We start from the raw sequence: 25,032 nt of genomic DNA, 5'->3' as shown, positions 1-25,032 counted from the left end.
ATATTGGAAAGCTGTTACTTTTAAATACAAGGAAACTCAGAAGGGAGGGACTTGAGGAAGTAAACCAAGATGTTTAAAGGGTTGGATTTGTGAAGAATTAAGTTTGTTGTCTCTTAGGAATTGTTGGCAATGAAATAAACAGAAAGGACTACAAAATTTTCCAATATGCAGTGACAGCGGCAAGAATACTACTGGCCCAGAAATGGAAACAAGAACAAATACCAACGTTGGAGGAATGGAGAACGAAGCTGATGGACTATGCAGAACTTGATAAACTGACTGGGAAGATTAGATATCAACGAGATCAAAAATTCATCGAGGACTGGAGAAAATTAGCAGAATACTGGGAATGTATAAGTGATAATGGAATAACGTTAGTGGCATTTAAAGAAGCTCTGTAACAGAATAAGAAATATTGTAAAAAAGCAAAATATAAGAGGGGGGTAGGTATAAAGGCAATACTAAAATTTGGAAATGTGTATTTAAAAAAATTAGAATTTGAATGATTGGCAGAGAAGCCGAAGGAAGTCAAAAAAACCAAAAAGTTTAATGCAAATTGTTAATGTGGTATAAATGTATGGAAAACTAATAAAATATAATTTAAAAAAAAGAATTAAGTTTGTTGTTATTGTTTATCTGTTTATTGTTCTTTTTTTCTTTTTCTGTTTTTGTGTATCATTCTGCTTTGTGGCTTCTGTTATCATTGTGGAAAATCTAATAAAAATTAAATAAAAAAAAAAGGAATGTGTCCAGTACACAATGCAAAACCTTGGTCTCACCCCATTGTCACAAGTTAAGACTTGCATGGGAAGGCCCTGCCATCAGACACCCCTGAGTACAGAATGAACCCCAATATCTGTGTCAGTAGCAAATATGCACCCCAAATATGTACCACCACCTACCATAACTCCAAACTGTGAGAACATAAAGTCTGTGCCTTCAACCCACCTTCAGCTTTCTTCTGGCATTGAACTTCCTCAAACATTCCACAGTCTCCTGTCTGTGCATCATGGAGGCCACAGTTGATCGTTGCTGGGGAGGGAAGCAAAGAACACTGTTAGGAGTATCTCTGACAGAAAAGCAAAGCAAATATCTGCAAAATTTACCCCCCCCCCCCTTTTTTGTCTCAGCCCTGAATGGTGCTGTCAAGGTAAAGGGACCCCTGACCACTAGGTCCAGTCGTGACCGACTCTGGGGTTGCGGAGCTCATCTCGCTTTAATGGCTGAGGGAGCTGGCATGAGGGAGGGGTCATGTGGCCAGCATGACTAAGCCGCTTCTGGCAAACCAGAGCAGTGCACGGAAACGCCGTTTACCTTCCCGCCGGAGCGGTACCTATTTATCTACTTGCACTGGCATGCTTTCGAACTGCTAGGTTGGCAGGAGCAGGGGCCGAACAACGTGAGCTCACCCCATTGCGCGGATTCGAACCGCCGACCATCTGATCAGCAAGTCCTAGGTTCTGTGGTTTAACCCACAGTGCCACCCGCATCCCTGGTGCTGTCAAGAGCCGTGCTCTTAACACTACTGTAAATGTGCAGGGGGGGGGGGCAAAATGACTGAAACTACCCTTCCAACAAGAGCAGTAGCAGGGAAGGGAGATACTTACGCAGACCCATGGATGCTTAAGAGCCTGGTCAGCTGTGATACGTTTTGCTGGGTTTATTGTCAGCATCTGGTTGATTAAGTTCTTCGCTTCCGGAGTCACAGTGTCCCATTCTGGAGACGGAAACTAGAAGCGAGAGAGGAGACAGGGAAATGCCTTTTGCCCCTTGCTGCACCGAGCTGGCTTCTCCTGCCTGTGCTCCACAATGAACTCATTGCCACATTCCACCCTTTCAGCTGGCAGCTTTGGCATATTTACGAACATGAGAGCATTCGGAGATTTGCATTTTGGGGCAATGCATAGGCAATGCATGATGCAGTTTTGGGGATGGCTGCAAATGGACTGCAGAACCCTGCAGGTGCCGTTTTCTTTTTACGCGCTGTTATAATTATTTGTACCTTACATTGGTGCTTGAACTTCACACATATTCCTGCATGCATAAAAATGTAAAATGCCGTCGCGTTGCAGCTGGACAGCCACACCGAATGCAGCATGGCAAACGGACAGGCAGGAAGGCGAGTGAGGCAGTAGAATTGGTTTAGGGCAGGGAGGAGTTGCGAAGCCCCACAGTCTATCTATACTGCCATATTTCAGCCAACTGATTGGAATTAACTGTATAGAAAACAATTCTCTTACATCGTAGGCTCCTGCCTTGATCTGCTGATACAGTTTGTGCTGATCTTCATCCCAAAATGGGGGGTACCCCACTAGCAATATGTACAGAATGACACCTGGGGGAGAAGAAAATATATTGCAGTTACATTGGCTTGCTCCAATTAGGCCTGCAGCCCATTCTCACAATACAGTCTTGGCATACGAGTCTAGACACTTTCAATCCCACCTTCTGTGGAGGGACCTTCTGCCATGGCCATGCCTCCGCCCTAGGTGCTGTGATTCATTTGGAACACCATGAGCTCAATTTTAAAACTGATGCACGGGTCATCAGAGAGTATTTGTGGCTTCGTCAGTCATAGTATGTCCCAGTGGTTACTAAACCGCAAGCCCCAAGTGCAGGAAAAGCCCTTGTGTGATGGTCTTCTCCTCTATGTACAGTCAATTGTAGGGCAGTGCTTGATGTTAACTTCCTGTGTTCTCATAACCAGACTCGCTTCAGTAGTGAATTGTGGGGGGCATGTTTAGGGGAAAGCCCCACTGCACAAGCGGAAAGTGTATTTTAATGAACTGAATAGAGTGAAAAGTCATGGGGGCATGGAGAATGTGTGTATGAACTTAACAGTTCTGAGCTTTATTTTTTTTTTAGTCGCTATTTGTTGCTGATATTGTTTTATAGATTATCAATGTCGTACCGATTTGTTTATCATATAATATGACTTTTGATGTAATTATGATGCTTAGCTTATTTTTATAGTTATTTTATAGATAGCAATTGTTTTACTGATGATTTGTTAATTATTTTAGACGATTCAGGCTGTACTTGTGAAGTCATATTATGCTCTATGATGTTAGTTCTATTCATTGTTTGTAAGCTGCTTTGGAATTCATTTGAATGAAAAGATGCGTAGAAAGACAATCAATCAATCAATCAATCAATCAAGTCCTTGCACAGGGCTCCTGCTGACGGGACTCGTTACGTGAATTCCATCCTAGCTTTATTTTTAAAATAACTATCTTCCCTTCCTTTCTGCGTTATTGCAAAATGAATAATTAACTAGCATAATTCGCTGCAAGATATTGTGGAGACCCTCTAATGTAAAACTCATTTTAAAACGATGTCAGATTTTAAGCATGCATACCCCTCACTGTCAAACAATATGAATGTTAGGTAGCCTTACCACATGCCCATATATCCACGGGTTTTCCATAAGGATCTTTTCTTAAGACCTCGGGGGACAGGTAGCCTGGAGTACCAGCAAACCCTGTCGAAACACAAGATGTGGAACAGACTCAGCAGCTTGAAATCAACGTTGCCATTCTCGCACAAAGCGGCTGGTGTATGTGTATAAAAACTAGGATATTCAGGCAAAGTAGAGATGCTAGGCTATCAATAACAAAGCAAATGAGACGACATCCTATCAGCTCCTAGTCCAGGAAACCTTGAGCCAAATCATATTATTACTGTATGTTCAACAAACCCAAACAAAAATGCCAGACTCATCCATTTCCAGATATGCACAGGGAACATTTTGAACAGAAAATGCCACTAAGGTTGTAAGGAGAGAGGGAAGCAAATAAGGCACCTGAAAATGTTTTAGGCTCCAGTTTTCGGTTTGTAGCTGGGGTCCCATACTGGGGGGAAATGCTCCAAAAAGAGTGAATAGGCTAGCAATGGGATTTATTAGACTGGTGCAGCTGCCACTGAAATTAACCACCACCAGTGGAAGTGAGCAGTGGTAACTTCATGTTGTTGTTATTTTAGGGTTACTAGGCTTCATGGGTGAGGGAGGAGGAGGTGAAGAGCACGAGGGGCAGACAAATGAAGTCAGAAAATGGTGTCTAAGTGGTGCAGAAAGGCGTCACTTTTTAGAACATTGGTTCTAGCAGGACGAGAGAGCATCATTTGAGCTCCAGTTTAGACAGGAGGACAGTACTTGGATGACCAATGTACTTTGCTGCTGCTTTTGGTGGTAGTCAAACTACTCTCACTGTGTTACTGCAAAAATAGTGCATTTCTAGCTACTGGCTGTTCACTGCAGGTGTGAGCTGTATGCACATGGACGTTTGCAAAACACCCAGCAGATGGATATCTCTCTGGAAAAAAATAAAATTCTTTGATGCACAGCCTAGACAGATTGCATCACTGATTTCCACTGGCACAGTGAATACCGTCATCGATATTCCCTCCAATCAGAGCACAACCCCTTGGACAATCTTAGATTTCTTCCTGTTTGGGGAAAAACACTTACCAAACCATGCCTGTTGCTCCCCCTGAACTTCAATCGCAAGTCCAAAGTCAGCCAGCTTGACAGCTGCACCCTTGCACTTACTCGCAAGTAGCAAGTTCTCAGGCTAGGAGAGAAAACAAGAAGAGAAGGAAAACCTTGAGTAAGTATATTCTCTCTGCAAACGCCTGGTCTATATGTTGAAAAGTTCACACCTACAAATGTCCTCTTCCAACAGAAGAGCTGTCTTTAAAAAGCCAGCTTCAAACTTGCACCTATGACAAGCTTCAACTGGTGGCATTCTGCAAAGGAAACCGTGTTCATCTCCCACCCTACCCCAAAGATGCAATTAATTTATATAGAATTCTCCTAGGCAACCCTTGCAATCCAAGACAAGTTATTAAATATATTGACAGTAGATGGCACTGGCGGTACACTTCCTTCACTTCTGCTTGAGATAACATCCATGTGGAGACATAATGATGCAGCAGACATAGCAAACTGCAGTGATACAACTCCCAATGAACATCATACCAGGTCCCCAAGGCACAGGACAAGTAAAAAAAAAAGAGGGGGGGATAAAATGCAGGACCATGTACACAGTGATTTATTTGCACAGAGCAAGGGATTTGAAGTTATGCACCAAAAAAGAGCAGAAATTCTAAGTTTTGCAAATTAACACGCATTTGTGTAATTCACCCCGCTTTTGTGAATCATGAGGGTGGGTGGGCAGGAAGCTGGACAAGGCCAGCTGGACAAGCCCGTTCGGTTCTTTCAAGCCTAAGCTGGGCACTTTTAAGGGACAGAAACTCTTCCATCACAGAACGGTTCTCTTTGTATTCTTTGCTCAATTGTAAAGTCCATCACGGAACGCAGAGCATCCGGCTAAGGACTGCTGAATGGAGAGATCCAGATGGGGGTAGTTATGTAGTCACTGCAGCGCTCTTGTCTGCTGATTCAATGTGAGCTCTGTTGGAAATTTTCATCTGCAAGGATTTATCACGACGAGGCCTCCGTTGCCATGAGGCTGAGGAAAATAGCCACTATATCCTTCCCTCCTTGCTCAGGGCATGAGACTGTGTCCCCTTTTCTCCCTCCTGGCAGACAAAACTAAAACAACTCCAATGCAGATAATCAGAGAAGGCAGAAGCAAGGGGCTCAGAAACAGACTGGAGTAAGGATCACCCGGGGCTGGCATCATTCTACTTCTGGAGAGACCAGGGATCTTGTATCTTAACACACGAACTCTTAACTAAGCAGACTATGAAATTCAACTTAAAACAGGGCAGCTGGTCCAAGTAATGAAAAACCACACCCAATGTAAACTTTGGGGGGGGGTTGATGAGGGTGCCCCATGGTGTTAGGAAACAGGATCCTTATTTGGGGGCAAGCACTGAGCACACAGAAAGAATGTTTATTTTCCATGGCCTCTGATATTCGTGGCAACTGAAGCTTTTGTCCCAGGCGGATTTAGAACTGACAGGGTGCCCAGAAAATAGGCCAGGTGGATGTTCAGGGATCAGTTCTGTTGCGCTCCATGGCGGGAATAGGTCAAACATACCCGAAGAACCCAATGTGGTGGGAAGGATTTACCAGTAAGTGTTGGAAAGCTTGCACCCATAATCCACTATGAGAAATACATTAGGATCAAGTGTCTAGAAAAGATACAGTGGTACCTCGGGTTAAGAACTTAATTCATTCTGGAGGTTTGTTCTTAACCTGAAACTGTTCTTAACCTGAAGCACCACTTTAGCTAATGGGGCCTCCTGCTGCGCCACTGCTGCACGATTTCTGTTCTCAACCTGAAGCAAAGTTCTTAACCCGAGGTACTATTTCTGGGTTAGCGGAGTCTGTAACCTGAAGCGTGTGTAACACAAGGTACCACTGTATTCTTTTGAAGGCACACACTTAAGTCTGAGCTGAAGTCCAGTACTTACTCATTTCAGGGCTACTTGCTGCTCTAATCTGAATCAGGTGGTAACCATGTTCCTATTCCCTTTTTTTTTGCAAATTATTTTTTATTGCTTTTCAAAAGTTTTAACAAATTAACATCAAATTAAAACAAAATGAAAAGCTGACTTAGCATCCTGCTAACTTGATGTTTTTCTTCCCTTCCTTACTTGCTGCTCAATGTTACATACATTTCCTAATTCCATTTCAATACTTAAAATAATTTAGCATTATTTTTTCTTCCCCACCCCCTTCATTTCCCATTGGATGTGTATATTTCAATTCCTGCTAGACTTTTATTTAACTATAACATATTCCCAAATGTTAAGTAGAGTTACTCTTCACTTTGTCAGCCTGCAAAGATCGTTAACCATGTTCCTGGTTTACAACCACTTCGGACTAGCATATGAACATGAAATAAACTGTTGGGTCTTTGGACACAGAAGGTCCAAGCTGAATCATTTTGTGTTCCCAACATACTGTATTTTCTAAAAGCAGGGAGGCATTCCTCCATATGGGAGCATCCAAACATCCCATCTCCACCTGCAAGGAGAGGCAGTCCAGCCAAGGAAATGCCCTGCCTCTAGATTCTGATTAATGCATCAATTCTCACAATCCTGTTTTCCCTCCTTCTGGTTAGAAATCATGGGGCTGCTGCAAGGGTGTGTGTGTGTGTGTGTGTGTGTGTGTGTGTGTGTGTGTGTAAAGCAAGAGACACAGTCCTCCACAAGCGCTTAATATCAGTGGCTCCATCAACACTGGCAAGCCCTTACACCAGCAGTAACAACAACTAGAAATTCAACCACTGCTATGCAGTACATCAGATAGGATACTACAGATAGGCAGTGCACAATATACTTGCTCATGCTTTGAAAGATGTGGGTGCATAATAGACTTAGGGGGAGGGAAAAGCATGCAGCAGCTAAGGGCAATGAGTTGACCACCACCATTTTCCCATAAAGTTGTCAACTTCCCACTCTCTTCCCTGGCACATCACACAGCTGGCTCAAGATATATATATATAACTGTGGGAGATATTTACAGCCAAAGCCTCATGCCAAGGGCTGAAGAAATGCCATTCCACTGGTGCATATCACAACTCTGTTCTGCATCTGGATTATGATTCCAGGCTGGTTGTGAGAGCTTCAGCATTCATGGTGAGAGCGTTGGCCTTGCTCTCTTAACATACGAATAGGGAATGCACCTCTTTTAAAATTAAAAATGAACCAGAAAGGCTCAGCACGAACATATGTCACATAACGGAACAATGAAAAAGTTTACCAGTAATTCAATTCCTAGGGAAGACTGGACATTCATAAGCAATTGTGTAATAACTTCAGTGTCCAGATATTATACACTTATTTCTAGTAGCTCCAGTTTAATCATCTTATTCCCAAAGATTATGCTGATATTGTCAATACTAGTGGCGCATGACCCACCCACCCCCAGCTTTCATCAAAGCTCACCTGTTTTTTGGCAAGCATTCCTGCTGAATACTCAAAAAATGCCAAGGTACCGTATTTTTCGCTCTATAAGACACACCAGACCACAAGACACACCTAGTTTTTAGAGGAGGAAAACAAGAAGAAAAAAAAATTCTGAATCTCAGAAGCCAGAACAGCAAGAGGTGAACAGCTACGCAGTGAAAGCAGCAATCCCTCTTGCTGTTCTGGCTTCTGGGGTAGCTGTGCAGCCTGCATTCGCTCCATAAGACACACACACATTTCCCCTTACTTTTAGGAGGGAAAAAGTGAGTCTTATAGAGCAAAAAATACGGTAATTTTCATGGCCCCCTGCAAGCCTCCTCCTCATAAACAAAATCTATGTGAATGAGGAGGAAATGGCAAGCAGTGAAGAAGGCTCACTGGACAGGCCTTCCTGAACCAGAAACAATGTCATCCCCTACCCTTGTTTTTCTAGACAGAGAAAACTACAAGCCCCACGATTCCTGCAAAAAAGAAATACTTGGGCAGCATGTTCAGAAGCATCATTTCAACCTCATGAGTTCAGAGCCTGTGCCCATAAAAAAATAGTTTAGCTTGGCTATTATCCAAACAAGTTGCTTGTTTTGCAGCTGTCTGTTGTCCTACAGACCATGTCTGTCTAATCTCTGCCTGGGAGAAGCCAGATCACCCCCCCCCCCCCGCTGATGATGATGGTTGAAGACAGCAACACAAGAGTTAAAATTTTTGCTGTGTAAATTGCCATGCAGGATTTACAAAGTCGAATAGGTGGTGTAATATCCTAAAAACAAATGAAACAAGGAAGCAAACAAGCAAACCACTGCATCTGATAAAAACTATGCTGTACTCTAAAGCCAGGAACAGGGAAATGCTGTTTGACTCCAACTCCCATCAGCCCTAGACAGCACAAAAGATAGTCAAGGATGATGGGAGCTGTAGTTCGATAATACCTGGAGTCCCAGAGATTTCTCAACCATGCTATAAGCATGTTGCAATGGGTGTGGGTGCGTGTCTACAAACAGAACAATGTTCTTTGGCACCTTTTGAAGTTCTCTTTTGGATTGGAAGTTGTCACACCCAGACTTCATTGCATGTAACTGTCATGATTTATGCACTTGTTCTTTTCCGGAATCATGCCTTAACAGGAATCAGTCATGGAACCACATGCAACACCCCAAAGTCCCTGTCCTTCTGTGTGCTGAGCAGGAAGGTCCGACGGGGTCTTCCAAGCACATTCAATGGAATGCACAAAGAAGCTTCGCCAAAATTGGTTAAGCTTGCTTAGAAGACTCGCCACACTCAAGAACTCTAATAACACAGTGTTCCCCAAACACACCAAGAAGCCCCCTTCATAACTCCCCACGAAACGCTGGAGGAGCAGGGGTGGAGCATTTGGAAGTGGTGTGTAACACGCCCCCCCCAACCCTACTCTCTCTGCTGGTGCTGACATCAGACACAATGCCTGAACAGAGCAACTGAAACAGATTATCCGTAGGAATTACTCAAGACCCTTATTTGCTATTTGGATTTCCTTAAATGTAGTATGTAATTGCATTTGGATATCTTTTTTAAGAACATCTAAACCATCACCTATGGAAGTCAAGAGCTAGATTAAAGCAGAACTGGGGGATAGTAAAAGATAGGTGACAGACCATGTGATCAGCTAGTTTCCCAGGACTTATGGCTAAAGTAATTATATCCATCCCTCACAGATAATTTCTGCAAAGGCCAGTGTACTATTGGTCTAATTTTAGCATACATCCAATATAAGAGCTGATTGCTTCTAGGATTTTGCAGATATATATGTGTATCTATAAACTATTTGGTGCACTATTTAGATTTCTGCCAATTTGTATTTCTTAAATGTTCTCATTCTCATGGTTGATGCAATATATCTGAAATTAGGCCAAGTTATCCACAAAACCCTCTAATGCACTGGTCTTCCACTGGTGGGTCGGGATCTAGTAGTGGGTTGTGGCCTGATCCAAGGTGGGTCAACAGGAGTACTGCCACCATCCTAATATATAGCAAAATATTAAGAAATGGATCCTCCAAATGCATGCTTGGATTGAAAGTGGGTCCTGGATTTAATGTGTACAGTCAAAGTCTACATGCCCCTTTGTCAATATCTAGGTTCCTCATGGCTTACAGTCATGCTCCTCTGCCTTGCTGGCCCATCACTTGCACATACATTCCCTCCAGAAACTGGTCATGACCAGAAATATTGCTGTCCAGTTTTGCCATAAGAAGTCTGCATAATTGGTAAGCCCAGAATTTGAGATGGTTTGGAAGGGAGTTCAGCATACTGATTGGGCTGTAAGCAGAGACAAATACATCAACGCACAGCTCAACAACCCCCGTGAATTACCTAGTTTCTAGATCCCAACACTGATGCCATTCCAATCCCGAAGAGAAAGTTTTACTCGCTGGAGACAAAGAGGTGGTATTATGCCCAATCAACGTAGTTTGTTCCTAGGTTTGGGCTCTCCAGCCTTTATATAAGCCTCTCCTCATTCCCACAATGACAGCAGAAAACAATATACTGTATTTTGTTAATCTAGCCACATGTACAAAATACTCATTGTAGCTCTTGGCTTTCTTGTAGTAAGAGATGGAACACTGGAAGGAGGAGGAGGAGGAGGAGGGAGTGGGAGGAGGAGGAGGAGGAGGCATCTTGGCACAAGATACTCACTGTTCAGAGATTCTAATTTTCTATGACAGCAGCAATATTAACACTTGTGGGGTCTTGTTAAAGGCGAGGAAAAAAGCATCTCAAAGTGATGTTCACTTCCATTTGAATCCATCTGCACCACTGGCTAATGCAGGATATACCCCCACTTTGCATGCACTTAAACATTATGCTGCAATAAACTACTCCCTAAAGCATTTCTTGCAGTAGTTTTATAACACTGCATGAGTGGTTTACCACATGACTCGTGCAAATGGCTTTCCGGTAGTAAACATCAATTTGAAAGGTGCTTCGGTGATGGGACGCTACCAGAGGTCTGACAGGGCACTTATCTCCCTCCAAACTTTCATGGGGTGGGAGAGCCAATACGGGCAAGTTCTGGGCAGTTCCTAATTTGCGTCTAGTGTCCGTGTGAGTGACTAACTGTGAATCCTTGCGCAGTGGCAATCTTAAGTATGGAACAAGCATTTCCATGCAAGAGACAGATTAACACCTTGGGCAGGATGGCCTTACAGTTGACTAGTGGCAGATTCGAATGGCTCCACATTCAGCCGAATTCCAAAACCAAAAGGCAGGGGTGCTTACATTCTTCACCGATGAAAAAGCACACATCAGGGCATGTAAACTTAGCATGCAAAGTAGTGTCCCCACTTTACCACCCTTTGCTCCATCACTGCAGGCACTCTTCTCACAGCCCAACTCACTTCTGGTACCAGAGTTCAGCTAGAGAAAATAGCTCAGGTGACAAGAGGCGACGAGGTAAGGCTAGGGAGAGGATTCCGCTCTCTTAACCTGCATACCCCCCCTGCATAATTTGGAGCTTGAGAAGGGGGCATGAAGTTCACGTGAAAATTAAACATCACAAACATCAGCCCCCCCCGCCTAGCCCCATTATGAATTGATTTTAGAATGCTGTGTTACTTTTATTGTTGTTAGGCGCTCTGAGCCCGGCTTCGGCTGGGGAGGGCGGGATATAAATAAATAAATAAATAAATAAATAAATAAATAAATAAATGTGATTAATTATACATACACAGTCACTGCAGACACCAGATCAAGAACATAGCTGCTCCATCACATTTAGTCTGGTCTTATATTTTAAGCAAGTGGTAGATGTAGCAATAGTATGTTTTAGTATTCACTATACTTAAATACTTGAATAAACACTTAAATACTAACACTTGAATATCGGTATTAAAGCAAGTGTCAGATTTAAGAATAGAATGTAGTTCCTTGATACAAATCCATGAATCATACACATTTTAATGTGCTCTTGCAATTCCCCATGTTGATAATGCTACACCTGTTTTCCTCTTTTGATTCCCAGCAAAGTAACTTATATCTGCGTTGTTTAGTTGCCTTTTCCTTAAGCTGGAAGTCCCCCCCCCCACCCGCTTCGCTCAAACCTTTTCCTTACCTAACAGATACTGATTAGGAAGATCAAAGATCACCCTTGTCTTGAACAAACTCAGATCTCCTGTGGTCAGTTTTCTAGCAAAAGTTCACAAAAAAGCAGGCGGGAAGTTAACACTCTCTCACAAAGGACAGCCTTGCTGGAGGAGCATACAAATGTCTGAGGCAAAAGGAGAAAATCTTATTACCACTTCAAAGAACTTCCCAGACATTGCCCTGAACTCTTCATGGCCAAAGGCACAAAGAGATACTTTGATGAGGCAGGCCCCTGCACTGACTTATAGGTCTTTTCAGAGAAAAGGGGTCAGAGCCATTTTCTCATGATGGGAACTAATTTTCTTTTTTCTGGTTTTGCAATAGACCTCAAAATATTTGCTGGCTCACAGCTGCAACCTGAAGGCTCCAGTATCTTAAAGCTTCATGCTAGCACAAAACTTCTCTGCTAAGTGAGTGTATACGCTATGAATGATGCCAATGAACCCATAGTGCAGGCAAGAAATTGAAAGTGCCGTGGTTTTATAAAATAGCTGCTGAGGAAGACATAAGTCAAAACCTATTTTGGCAGCTTTCATTGGATCGCAGTCTGGCAAGCCAGCAGTTTTCAAACTTCTCACCTGCAGGGAACCTTGTCCACATTGATTTCTCTGCCAACGAACCTTTGATCACCTGCTGTGGAACTCCAAAACACAGCAGAGCTTTGGGGGGGGGCATGTTTAAGGACATGCTTACTGTTCATAGGGGATGCCAGCCAGGTTTGCTGGTCCAGGCTGTCACCCTGTGTGAACAGAGAGCCCGACAAACACACAAACACACACACATCACTCCTTAGCTGCCATGTAAAACAGAGAGTAGGAAGAAACGGACCGTTGTCTCAGTGCTTAGATGTTAAGATGTGGGGTCCCTCAAAGTTACGTATTGCAACTTGTATTTTTTTCACTTGCCCATAAATGACCGAGTCTTGTGGGTTAGCAGTGAAGTGGCCAGGCTTGCTGACGACCCCAAACTATTCAGGTTGGTACAAATAAAAGTGAAATTGTGAAAAGCTGCATAAGGGTATCTCCAAATGGAGTGAATGAGCAGTAAAAGGGCAAATGCGAGTCAATGTAAAGGTAAAAGGACCCCTGACCATTAGGTCCAGTCGTGATTGACTCTGGGGTTGCGGCGCTCATCTCGCTTTATTGGCCAAGGGAGCTGGCGTACAGCTTCCGGGTCATGTGGCCAGCATGACTAAGCCGCTTCTGGCAAACCAGAGCAGCGTACTGAAACGCCATTTACCTTCTCGCCGGAGCGGTACCTATTTATCTACTTGCACTTTGATGTGCTTTCGAACTGCTAGGTTGGCAGGAGCAGGGACTGAGCGACGGGAGCTCACCCCGACGCGGGGATTCAAACTGCCAACCTTCTGATCCCACAGCGCCACCGCATCCCTTTTAGTTTGCCTTGCAAACTAAGGCAAAAATCATAGCCTCACAAATATATTGATGGGGACTGAGCTGAGGGAGGCGAGACTGAACAGGAAAGAGATCTTGCAGGCTCCCTCAGAAGGTGGTGGACTCTCCTTCCTTGGAGGTTTTTACACAGAGGCTGGATGGCCCTCTGTCATAGATGCTCTAACTGAGATTCCTGCATTGCAAGAGAATGGACTAGAGGAGCTTGGGGTCCCTTCCAACTCAACAGTTCTTTGATTTGTGGTAGATAGGTCAGTTGAAATAAGATTGTGGATGACGGGACAATGAAGGTATTTACGACATGTGTGGCAGCTGTGGGAAAAGGCGAATTTCATGCTAGGAAAGGGGTTGAAAACAAGTGAGTGAAGAAGTATGGTCCACTGCATCCTTGGTAGGGCAGGTATCATTAGAGCTGAAAGCCAAAACTTGAGTAGAAGCAGAACTAGCTGTAAAAATGTCTATTGCCTTTACTGGCTGTAATTTTGCTGCTGCAATTCGCTCCTGGCAGGAGAGTGTGGACTTCGTCTATGCCATTCCATTTTAATGCAGGCAAAGAAGCCAGGAGCAATAGCAGATCCTTAGCTGATCATTAGCAAACGAAAGAGGAAAACAGGCTAACCCCTCCCCACTGAGAGCTAATGACTAGCAGTTTGAAAAGCTTCACGAGCAAAAGACTAGACAGGGAGGTGGGCAGAGGACAATACAGAGTCTAAAGAGGTTGAAAATAAGGAAAACAACTACAGAACAAGCCTCAAAAAATGAGCACAAAAACATCAAAGGAGTGCTGAGGAGAGGAGCTAACGATGAGGCTAAACCATGGGTCGGCAAACTAAGGCCTGCAGGCTGGATCAGGCCCAATTGCCTTCTAAATCTGGCCCGCGAATGGTCCGGGAATCGCCACATGGATCGCCAACGTGCACGTTCTTTCCCTCTCCCTCTCTCTCACACGGCGGCGGCGGCGCCTCCTCCCTCCCTCCTCCTGGCTTCTCCCCGCCCTGCCTAGAGAGGGAAGGGGGCTGAGCTTTGTTGGTGCCAGCCCCTCTTCGGAGCCCTTTCTCAGGCCGCTCATCGTCCGGCCTCCCACAAGGTCTGAGGGACAGTGGACTGGGCACCTGCTGAAAAAGTTTGAGGACCCCTGGGCTAAACACAGAGATAAATTCAGTAAGAGGGAGAAGAAATAAGGAAAAAACCAGCCTGAAAGGAGAACACCAAGAGTTTTAGGTGGAAGCGAATGCTTTCTGCGAGGCAACCAACTTTAGCACTGGGTTAAAGAACAGCAAGATGTGTACGTACAACAGTCATATAACTAAGAGCAACTTCAGGGTACCTTATGCAGCATACCTCCATATTATGCAGCGTACCTGTTCTGAATATTCTGATTCTATAAAATGCAGAATTTGGTAGAGCACTGGGTGTTACAGGAGCAAAGGTATGAGTAGGTGATTGAGCAACCCCAAAAGAAAACTGTAATTCATGCTAGTCAGAAAAAAGGCCCATCCTGTGTCGCTATCTCAATCTCATTTCCATTCCTACCAACGACAGCTTCAAAGCAACTCTGCATTTTCACCAAAAGAAAGGATTACCTTCAAGTCCCTGTGTACAATATCATGCTGATGGATATGATTGACACTCTCCAAAATCTGGTGAATGCAGTGGCTGCAGAAAAGAAAAAAAGGAAGAGTGTTATTCATTAATGTATTTATTTATTGATAACGTCAAGGCTCCCAAGGCAGAAGCATCAAGATTATATAATCACCTATAACTATGACCAAAAGGCAGTGGAACCAGGGAGCAGTAATACATAAATAATGGAACCAGTAAATACAGGGCAGTTCTGGTGCAATCCTATGCCGTAACTGTTACCTGTGTGCTCTACTGTGAAGATGGTGTAGATCGCAGTACCTTGCATTTCAGCTTGCTGCAGTGTGCTTGGAAGCCCCACAAAGCTTCGACCGGTCCCTGAATTGTCCACAGGTACCCAAAAGAGAACACCACGCGCCCCACAAAATATGAGTGGCAAGCCCTGGGCTAGCTTACAAACTGCACTCGCCTACGTTTGGCAGGACTCCTCGAGGCTTTAATCAATCAGCAGCCTCCTCCATCAGTCTCAAGGCTGGGATCCCGCCAGCGTGGAAAGGTTTCAGTAGCGATAAATGCAACCACATTACAAAGATGTAAGAGAGGAGCTGGACACCTTTTAAGTACAGAACCCACTCAGCGTGCATTTTCAGTTCCCTTGTTTCCCTCTTCAAGCTCCCTGCAAGCTCAATGAAAATCTGCTGCCTCTTGTTTCTCCCTCTTTTTGCAGAGAGAGGAGCAACATGTCATTTACACCTATCACGTCAGGACAACACTACACCCACATTGCCTGTGCATGAGGCAACACACACAGATTTCTGGGAATGCTCAACCAGATAGAGGTTTCCAAGCGCTTGGAAGGAAGCAGACACGGCAGCTGGTATGTAAGCGACTTACTGCAAGTAGCAAAGTCTCTTTGATGTACGGAGGAGTGTGTATTTTAACAGCTCCTGCACCACACCATAGGAATCTGTTCCTAGGAAGTTACAGGTTTCAAACCACCCCTTGGCAATTTCACGTTGCAGGAGTTCAGACCCATCTTGGTGCAAATCCCTTTTAAAAGGTAGCAACAGCAGTGCCTGGGGCGGGGGGGGGGAGGGGGAAAGTGTGTGTGCTTTCAGAATCTGCTTTAAGTGTTGAGGACACAGGTTTGCTCTAGCAAAGAACAAGGCTGTGCAAGGCACGGCTTCCCCCACCCAGTAAAAGGGTCTTGCAATGTAAACCACTCTGGCAGGCCCTGTGACTCTATCTTCTCAATCCCAGAAAAGGGGGGGTTGGGGGATCTGTATAACTAGGACAGAGCCAAATTCACAGCAAGAGACTTTCTGGCCAAAAATGGCAAAAGCGCAATGAGTCTCTGGGAAGGTCAGGTTGGCACAAACTCCGCTCTCACTTGCTAGCTCTCTCCAGCCGGCTTTGGAATGCAGCTCGAAGCAGCAAGGGGACAAGCTAGCAAGGACTTAAGCAAGGAAGCGCTAGACCTCTTCAAGCTGGAGGGGGAATCCAGGGTAGCAGGAGATAAGCTGGGAATATGACCACCCAGAGACATTTACACGGGCGAGACCCACCCCCAGCTTTGCTTAAGTGGCACTGTTCTCCTTCCGCAGCCAAAAAAAAAAGTGTGGCTGGCAAGTGTGGCGTTAATAACAGTATTTCCCATGAATTGCTTCTAAAGCAACATTTCAGGCTGGGATAGATTTCATTTATTGGAGGAGAAGGAGGAGGAGGAGGAATCTTTGCCTTGCTTTGCTGCCAGCTTCCTTCAACCATTAAAGACTTCCATACAACAAAGATGCACCCAAATCTCCTCTCACTGCCTTCCCTACCTACCACCATAAAGACTAGAAACTGCTTTTTGATTATTGCAACGAGAGCACCGGAAACCGTCTCCACTGCATGTGGTTCGACTTGCTTACTTGATCAAAGTTGAAGAGGACCAGGTAATGTGGAGCTAATTGCTCTGCTGGCACTAGTATGCATCTCTTCAGTTGCAGCCTATTATGATCATGACTGCACAGACTGTTCTGCTGGGGGAGGCGCAGTAGACTATCCTGCCTTGTGACGCAGAGCCAGGCAGATGGCCTTCTGATTCCTTTCAACTGAGATTTAGGAAGGTTTCAGCAGCCTGGCGAAACTTTCCAAATACACTTCCTAACCGTAGGTGTCGGTAAACCCCTGGGCCCAGGTGATGTGGAAATACTGTGTTATGCAAAGATGAGCTGAACTGCAAGGCTAAGCACGTTTTTGCTATTTTAGGTGCCTTGTAGGCTGCTCTCAGATTGGCTTTATGCAGGCAACTGAAAACCCTGCCAAAGTTGTGCCTAAAATGTAGGTACAGGGAAAGAAATGCAACAGCTATAGCAGTACTACCCCACCCTCCTAAAAATGCTGCAGCATAGGTGTATGGTTTAAGGAAGTGGGTGGCACTGCGGTCTAAATCACTGAGCCTCTTGGGCTTGCCGATCAGTAGGTTGGCGGTTCGAATCCGTGTGATGGGGTGAGCTCCCGTTTATCTGTCCCAGCTCCTGCCAACCTAGCAATTCGAAAGCACATCAAAGTGCAAGTAGATAAATAGGTATGGCTGCGGCATTGTGTTTCCATGCGCTCTGGCACTCGTCGCGGTGTTCCGTACACCAGAAGCTGTTTAGTCATGTTGGCCACATGACCCGGAAAGCTGTCTGCGGACAAACGCCGGCCTGAAGCGAGAAGAGCACCACACCCCACTGTTGCCTTTGGCTGGACTTAACCGTCCAGGGGTCCTTTACCTTTTTTTATGAGACTGTAGTTGGAAGTCCAAACATTAAATACATCCATGTGTTTTCCCACTCTCAGGGGAACAGGTACCAAACAGAATATAGGACTAACAGGGTATGGAATGGGAGAAAACTTTGCACCGTACACAGTACAGACTCCACAAACAGTGCTGGGAGAATTCAGTTTGCCCAACCCAAATCAGGATGCATACTAGGTGACAAGCTCTTCTTACCTGGCATCCGCTTCACTGTAATATTCCCTAGCAACAATGTCTTCAAAAAGCTCTCCACCAGTGACCCTAGGAAGAGAGATAAATTCATGAGGCTACAAGTACCCACTTTTCATTTGGAGGCTGTTAGAATTCACACTTCCTGCTCAAAGCAGATGGGATTCCTCCACCAGACTTTCCTAAATACTCTTCAGAAGAATTCAGAGCAATCCAGAAACTATAAAAACTTGCTGCTTGTTGTGCATATGCACAGATTAAAGCCAAGCTATTATTTTAGCTTGATTTACAGTGCCTATTATGCCTTCTGGTTGTACGCAAGATGAAAAGATTGAAAACGTTGTCCAGGTCTGGAAAGCCACCTAAAACATTGCTTTGCTGAATGTCCAACATCATATTGGAATTGCAAACGTACTTCACAAACTCAGATAAGCCTATCCCCAAATGGTGGATTGAATAAACTTCTTCAGCACACCCACAAGCAATCCTTGCTTGTGTTTTTAGACCAGTTACCCAAACCTGGGTCTCCAACTGTTTTTTTTTATGACTACAACTCCCATCATCCCTAGCTAGCAGGACCAGTGGCCATGGTTGATGGGAATTGTAGTCCAAAAACAGCTGGAGACCCGAGTTTGGGAAACCCTGTTTTAGACTTATCAACTCCTGGCCAAAAAATGGTTCCAAGTACAAGTAAGTACTGGGTCAGGTTTATTTCGTCAACTGCAGAGACAAATGTGATATCCCTGCAGTTGGCAAGAGCCTATTGCTCTGGTTATTTTTTCCTTTAATGATTAGAAAACTTTAAGGTCCAAAAGGCCAGTATAGGGTGGAAGGTCTAATGACATGGTAGTGGAACTTGGGATCTCTGCGCAGTAAAATACACAGTGTAGTATTGTGTGCAAAAATCACACATAATTTGGGTTTAAAAAACAACAACCCCACACAACCCTTGAATCTATCAATTGCTGTAGCAACGTCTGGAGGAACAGAAAGGGAGGAGAAAATAGAACACCTGGATATATATTTTATTTAGAAACTCCTTCTACAGCCCACACATTTTTGTCAGTGATGATGGATCAAAGTTAAACAGAAAGCACTTACAGATCAAAGACGAGGTAGTGGAAGCCTTCTTCCGAAATGCTCTCATGGAGCCGCACTGCAAACAACAAAAAGAGACAGAACAAACTCAGCAGGAAACCGAGGAACAGAGGAAGTGAAGCAAAGTTTATTGACCTGGACCAAACCGGTGGAGAACCGCCCACCACAGTGTTCCCTTCATGAAACCACACAACTGGGTTGTGGATATATTTACATTCCCATTTGGTGTTGCTGCAGTGAGTTGTTATTCACTAATAAGCGAGTACCAACAAACATTTATATAGTGCTTTAGAGTATTCAGAAATGCTCTCAGTATTCTGTAAGACAATGTAGTAAGAAAGGCAAGTTTCATCTCCATTTTGCAAATGGGAAACTGAAGCTCTCTCTCTCTCTCTTTTCTCTTTTTTCGAAGCCTGATCCAATCAGGGCTTTGCCAGTGGGGGGAAAGGGGGTTTCCCCAATTTAAATTGCCATGCCACAAAGCTGGTATGAGACTTGTATGTTTTGCCCCATGCACAATCAGCAGCTTCCACAGGCCAATTTAGATCAAGGAAAACACGCTGCGGTAAAATCATCATTAACGGAGCTCTGGTCCAAACCTGCGAAGCAGGCCTTGCTGCAGTGACACTACGAGGGAGCAGCGTTCCACAGAGGGGGGGATCCATATGTCAGATTCCCCAAAGGCCACACACGAGACACAAAGTCAAGGTGAACGTGGGCACAGATGCAAAGCGAACTAGTGCCACAGCACAGATCGAGAGGAGACACCTGACTAATGCAGCCGTCAGCAATTCTGCAAGTAAAGGAGGAGGAAGAAAAGAAAACCTGAAATGGAAAAGTCAGGGCAAGGATTAGCATTTCTGCTGCTGCTGCTGCTGCAAACTGCTGAGGCAGAAGGAAAGAGTTTCATTGGGCATTCAAGGAGTCGCCAGTTTTTGACAGCCCAAGGCAATGTGAAACAAGGACACTTGCAAGTCAAAAGGTTAAGATGGGGCAGAGAACCTAGGTGGGGCAGCGGGTGAGTGGCATGCAAAGGCGCACAGTAGAGAGAGCAGAATGGTGGCTTTGTGGTCGCCGCTAGAATGGAATATTCAACAAGTAGGTCATCTGGACAATGTACAGCGGAAGAGCAACTTAATTGAAAACAAAAGCAGCATCTTCTCTCTGTGAAATTGCACTCCTTTCACTTAATTGCCTATTGAGCTCCAGCTCTTCTCGAACTGGAACAGCCCCAGTATTGATTGGCTGCAGCAAACCAAACAGAAAGGAAGAAAGAAATGGAAAAGGGAAGGAAGGAAGGAACAAAACCTCACTCTGTGTGTGTCTGTGTGTGTAGATGAAAAGGGAAATGTTCTCTGTACAGACAGCAGAGGATGACGAAGAGGAAGAGGAGCTGCTCCTAATGGTGTTTGCTGGCTTGGTCTCCCTTTATGGGCAGACACACCTCTGGATTTGTGCTTCCTCCTTTTGTGTTTATTGCCCTGGAAGTGGGCACTGCAGCAGGAGAGGCTAGCAGACTCAGGTGGAATAGACCCTTGGACCTCTCTTGACACCAGCCCCTTAACCCACTGTAAGAATTTTGGAAATTCCTCTTCCCCAGGGAAATCTGCAATGGGAGAAGGGGAGAAGGCTGCATTCAGCATAACCTACAAGATCATTTCTGCTACTCATAACACTGCAAAGGGGTCCCATCCAGCTATCTAAGCTGTTGTATGGCAGAAGTTGGATTTAAAAAGCTTGCCTCCTTGCCAGCAAGTGGGGCACAGCCTCTCCTGAACAGGCTTGAACCTCAGATTGCTTCAGCAAACACCTATGTCTGCCAGCGTCTTGACAAGCTACAAGAGACTTTGCCTCCTGTGCAGCGGACTATTGAAAAGGTGGCATTGGGTGCCAAAGGCCTGGTCCTAGGTGCCAAGGAGTCTGTTTAGTAGGTGTAGCCAAAGGAACTGCCCAGGACAGCATTTTCTGTGTTGCACCCCCGGGAATTTGGCACCAAAACCATACTTGGAGGTGTGATTCTGGCCTTCCTTGCCCACCATCTTCCAACAAAGCAGTGTTCCTCAGTCTGTGACCCTGGGATGGTGAAGAGTTCCTGTGGCTGTCCATAGTAGAGGTCATGCTATGCTCAGCTGACCCTGGAGGAGGTGGGCTAAGGGGAAACAGGTGCCATATAATTAGACATGCCAATGAAGTCATAATCCTTGGAAGTGCCAGGAGTTTCCCCTGCTGCTAGCTGTGCAAGGGGAGGCCACACAGGCAATGCAGACCCACCTGAGCACTCCTGCACCTACTTGTGAGGAGGCACAGCCATGGGGACCATGCTGCTGTTGCCCAACCCTCTCCATGGACCCCGAGGGCTTTGCCCTCCTCCTTCCGTTCTGGGAACAAAGGAGGTGGGGTGCAAACCAAAAAAGACTGTAGGGACAAAGAAGAAACAGGAAAAGAACGAAATGGAGCCGGGGGGGTTGGGGGAGAGGCTTGGAGGAACAAAAGACAGGAGGAAAGAAGACAGAAAGGGAAAACAGAACAAACGCACAAAGTAGCAGGCAATTTGGCTATGCACTTATGGAGCTGTAGCCACACCCTACTGAGTCCAGCATTAGCCAAAGAGAGGTGCCATCCAAAAGGAATGCCCTCCAAAAGGCTCTGGAAAAAGAAAAGTGAAGATGTCCTCCTTTCCCAGTCCATTTCTTTAAAAGCACGTACCACAGCGAAATGGCAGTGAGTGTTATGATCCAAGAAGTCCTGTTCAAATCCCATCCCATCTAGGAATTCACTGTGTGCCCTTAAAGCAGGCAAACCAGGATCTCAGCCTTCTGGCTGTGTGCATTAATGGTAACACCACTATAACCAACCTTGGAGAGCTGTCACAAGGTTGGCTGAGAACGTATGTGAAGTTCTTCTGGACACCGCTGTCTAAATGACTATTTACCGCTTTCCTTCTTGGCATACTGCATGGAACACAGCATTATCCTAAGTGGATTTCTGTGCTTTGAACTTTCCTCAGGTTGCATTAATGCTCCTCGTCTCTGTGTGTTTTACGGTAGGCACACCTGCCCTGTATCCTCTCTCTTCAGAAAGACAATGTTAGATAAAAACCCAAGGGATTAGACCAGTACCAGGAGGTTCTGTTGCTAATGGACATTTACCTAGAAGTGATTAGTCAGCTCATTGTTATTTAATTAACAGGCTACATCCTGGATAGTTGACTGTTAAGCTGCCCTTCTTTTGCAATACTCTCTGTCATAAAAGTAGTCCATTGCATTTTCTTTAAATCATTTACAGATGGAAATGCCGTGTTCTGTGTCTTCCCATGGGCCTCCTTGATTCTGGTACCTTATATTTTCAAACTTCCCCACTGAGATTTTCAACGAAAGAACTACCCGTCCCTCCTCTGTGGTTAGGAGCGGTGGACTCGTAATCTGGTGAACCAGGTTCGCTTCCCCGCTCCTCCACATGCAGCTGCTGGGTGACCTTGGGCTAGTCACACTTCTCTGAAGTCTCTCAGCCTCACTCACCTCACAGAGTGCTTGTTGTGGGGGAGGAAGGGAAAGGAGATTGCTAGCCGCTTTGAGACTCCTTAGGGTAGTGATAAAGCGGGATATCAAATCCAAACTCTTCTTCTGTTCAGATAGGAAGCGCCATCAACTTCCCATTGAATTTATATAAAACCACCTATGGAAGGCGGACAATCGCAAACTTGTTTCCCCAATTAACAATTACCACGTTAACAATAATGACATTTTAAAAACTCTTTACAACCAGGGCTTCCTTGCTAAATAAAACTGTATTCAACTCCATTTACACTGTTCATACGTAAGCCTGGTTATAAACCACAGTTAAGGAAATCAGCTGGCTGTTCAGTCCAAGCAGCCCTCACTTTGCTCCTCCTTTCCTACAAACTATGGAGCGGCTGGCTTAGCATTATGTGCAAACAAGCATGCATGGTTGATTGGTTTCTAAACAAAAGAATGGACAAAAACTTGGGTCCTCGTTCATGGTTTGTTTGGAGAGAAACAAACCATGAGTGTTGGCTCACATATGACGCTAAGATAGCTGCTCCATGGTTTGTTCCTTACTCTAAGAAAGGAAGAGTAAAAAGCAGGGACTGCTCAGCTGCTTGCAGAAGTGTGTAGCTCGTGTACCCACTAATTTCCCCAACAATTTAGTTGAATTTAATATAAACAAGGCCACTGGAAAGAGCTTCAAAAGAACAGCTCGAAAAGTGAGTGAATGGGCAACAGCATGGCAAAAAATAAATTCAGTGTGAATGGGTGTAAAGTGATGTACATTCACGTATACAATGGAGATCTGAACTGGCTATGCCTATCGAGGAAGAAGATACTTGGGTTCTGGTGGATAGCTCAATGAAAACCAGGGGTTTTTTTTCAGTCGGTACTCTCCAGAACTCAGTTCCAGCACCTCCCAGGTGGGCGTCATTGCTATTGGAAGACAACAAAGGAGGTGTTCATTGTGAGTTCTGCCACCTTTTTTCTTTAAAATAAAAATTAAAAAATAGCACTGATGAAAGCCAGCAACTTTGAAACAAGCAAATTCCAAGCTAGGATCTGAAAATAAAACTGCCAATATCATAATGCCTTTATATAATCTATGGAGCAGTTAGATTTGGAATACTGTGAACAGTTCCGTTTGCTCACATCTCAGAATGGATAGGACAGAGAGCTGGAAAAGGTACAGAAAAGAGCAACCAAAAATAAGATAGAGGCTGAAGCACCTTCCCTACAAGGAAATGTTGAAGTATTTTTTAGGTGTTCTAGATTCAGAGAGGCAATTTGGGGTGCAGCAGGTTGGGGGTGGTGGTAAGGATGGCAGAAGCAGACAGAATTACTGTGCGGAGAGAGATAATGATTTTGCTCCCCCATCACAGTCCTAATACTCAGGGTCAACCAATTAAATGGCTTGGCAGAAGATACAGAACAGACAAGTCATCCATCCTTCTTCACAACCTGTATAGTTTATTAATCTGTTGTTATCATATTTTATTTTAACTGCAGTATGTTGTTTTGGGTTATTTGTAAGCAGAAAATGCCGACGGTACTAATGAATAATTAGTAAAATAAATCCATGCCTAATACATTGGTTATCCTCCAATTCGAATTAAGCCTGCTGGCCTCCTTTCATCTTTTTTCTTTAAACACACACACACACACACACACACACACACACACACACACACCAACACACAAACCACCACAAAAACCACCACAAAAACTCTGCCACCCACCATCACCTCCTCATTTTCAATCAGATACAGTGCTCTCTTCCACCCACACAACCCAAAACCTTGAGGTTCACAAAGCCTCTCTCTCTCTCTCTCTCTCTCTCTCTCTCACACACACACACACACACACACACACAAACAGAGAGAGAGAGAGAGAGAGAGAGAGAGAGAGAGAAGAAGAAGAAGAAGAAGAAGAAGAAGAAGAAGAAGAAGAAGAAGAAGAAGAAATGGGCAGATTTCAATACTGTAGGAATCTCTCTGTGACATTTAGGCTGCTTAGGTGAAACAAATGCTGATGCAAACAGACAAGGCAGCATTGAAATGGGGATCTCAATTTCTTGCCCAGTAACTCCAACATTCTTTCCTTCTTTCTTTCTTTCTTTCTTTCTTTCTTTCTTTCTTTCTTTCCCCATGTCATGTAGTCTCCAAATTGCTCTGGAGATCCTTTTGCAACAAGACACTCTGTATAAATGCCAGGTACTCAGAGTCAGCACTAACCTCATCCCTGGGCACATGCCAGGCAGCCATTAGGCAGAATCTGCATCTCTCCATATCGGTAATGGCTCTCTCGCTGCCCCCATGCATTAGCTATTGGGGGGCGGGGAGGCAGTTGCCCTACTGAACTACCGCAGCAAATTGAGTGGAGATGGGATAAGAAGAACAACCAGAATGAATTTACTCCCCTCCCCCCGCCAATCCACTGCCACCGTCCCCACCTCAAAATACT

General features: G+C 44.7%; 1 protein-coding gene across 37 annotated transcripts in view; it reads right to left on the bottom strand.

The window, feature by feature from the left end:
• The window catches only part of CAMK2G (calcium/calmodulin dependent protein kinase II gamma), a 158,142-nt gene that overhangs the window by 55,490 nt on the left and 77,620 nt on the right, over positions 1-25,032 (bottom strand). For all 37 annotated transcript variants that reach the window (XM_083615663.1, XM_083615655.1, XM_083615665.1 and 34 more), the window contains 8 exons: positions 19,067-19,121; positions 17,972-18,037; positions 14,991-15,063; positions 4,469-4,571; positions 3,398-3,481; positions 2,241-2,335; positions 1,608-1,730; positions 949-1,032 (listed from right to left, as the gene is read on the bottom strand). In XM_083615663.1, coding sequence (XP_083471789.1) covers positions 949-1,032; positions 1,608-1,730; positions 2,241-2,335; positions 3,398-3,481; positions 4,469-4,571; positions 14,991-15,063; positions 17,972-18,037; positions 19,067-19,121 — 683 coding nt within the window. The remainder of the gene's footprint in view (positions 1-948; positions 1,033-1,607; positions 1,731-2,240; positions 2,336-3,397; positions 3,482-4,468; positions 4,572-14,990; positions 15,064-17,971; positions 18,038-19,066; positions 19,122-25,032) is intronic.

The sequence above is a fragment of the Podarcis filfolensis genome (genome assembly GCF_964270895.1).
Source record: "Podarcis filfolensis genome assembly, chromosome: 5".
NCBI classification, from domain to species: domain Eukaryota; kingdom Metazoa; phylum Chordata; class Lepidosauria; order Squamata; family Lacertidae; genus Podarcis; species Podarcis filfolensis.
Note: the sequence above shows the minus strand (reverse complement) of the source record. Positions and strands in the feature narration are given on the sequence as shown.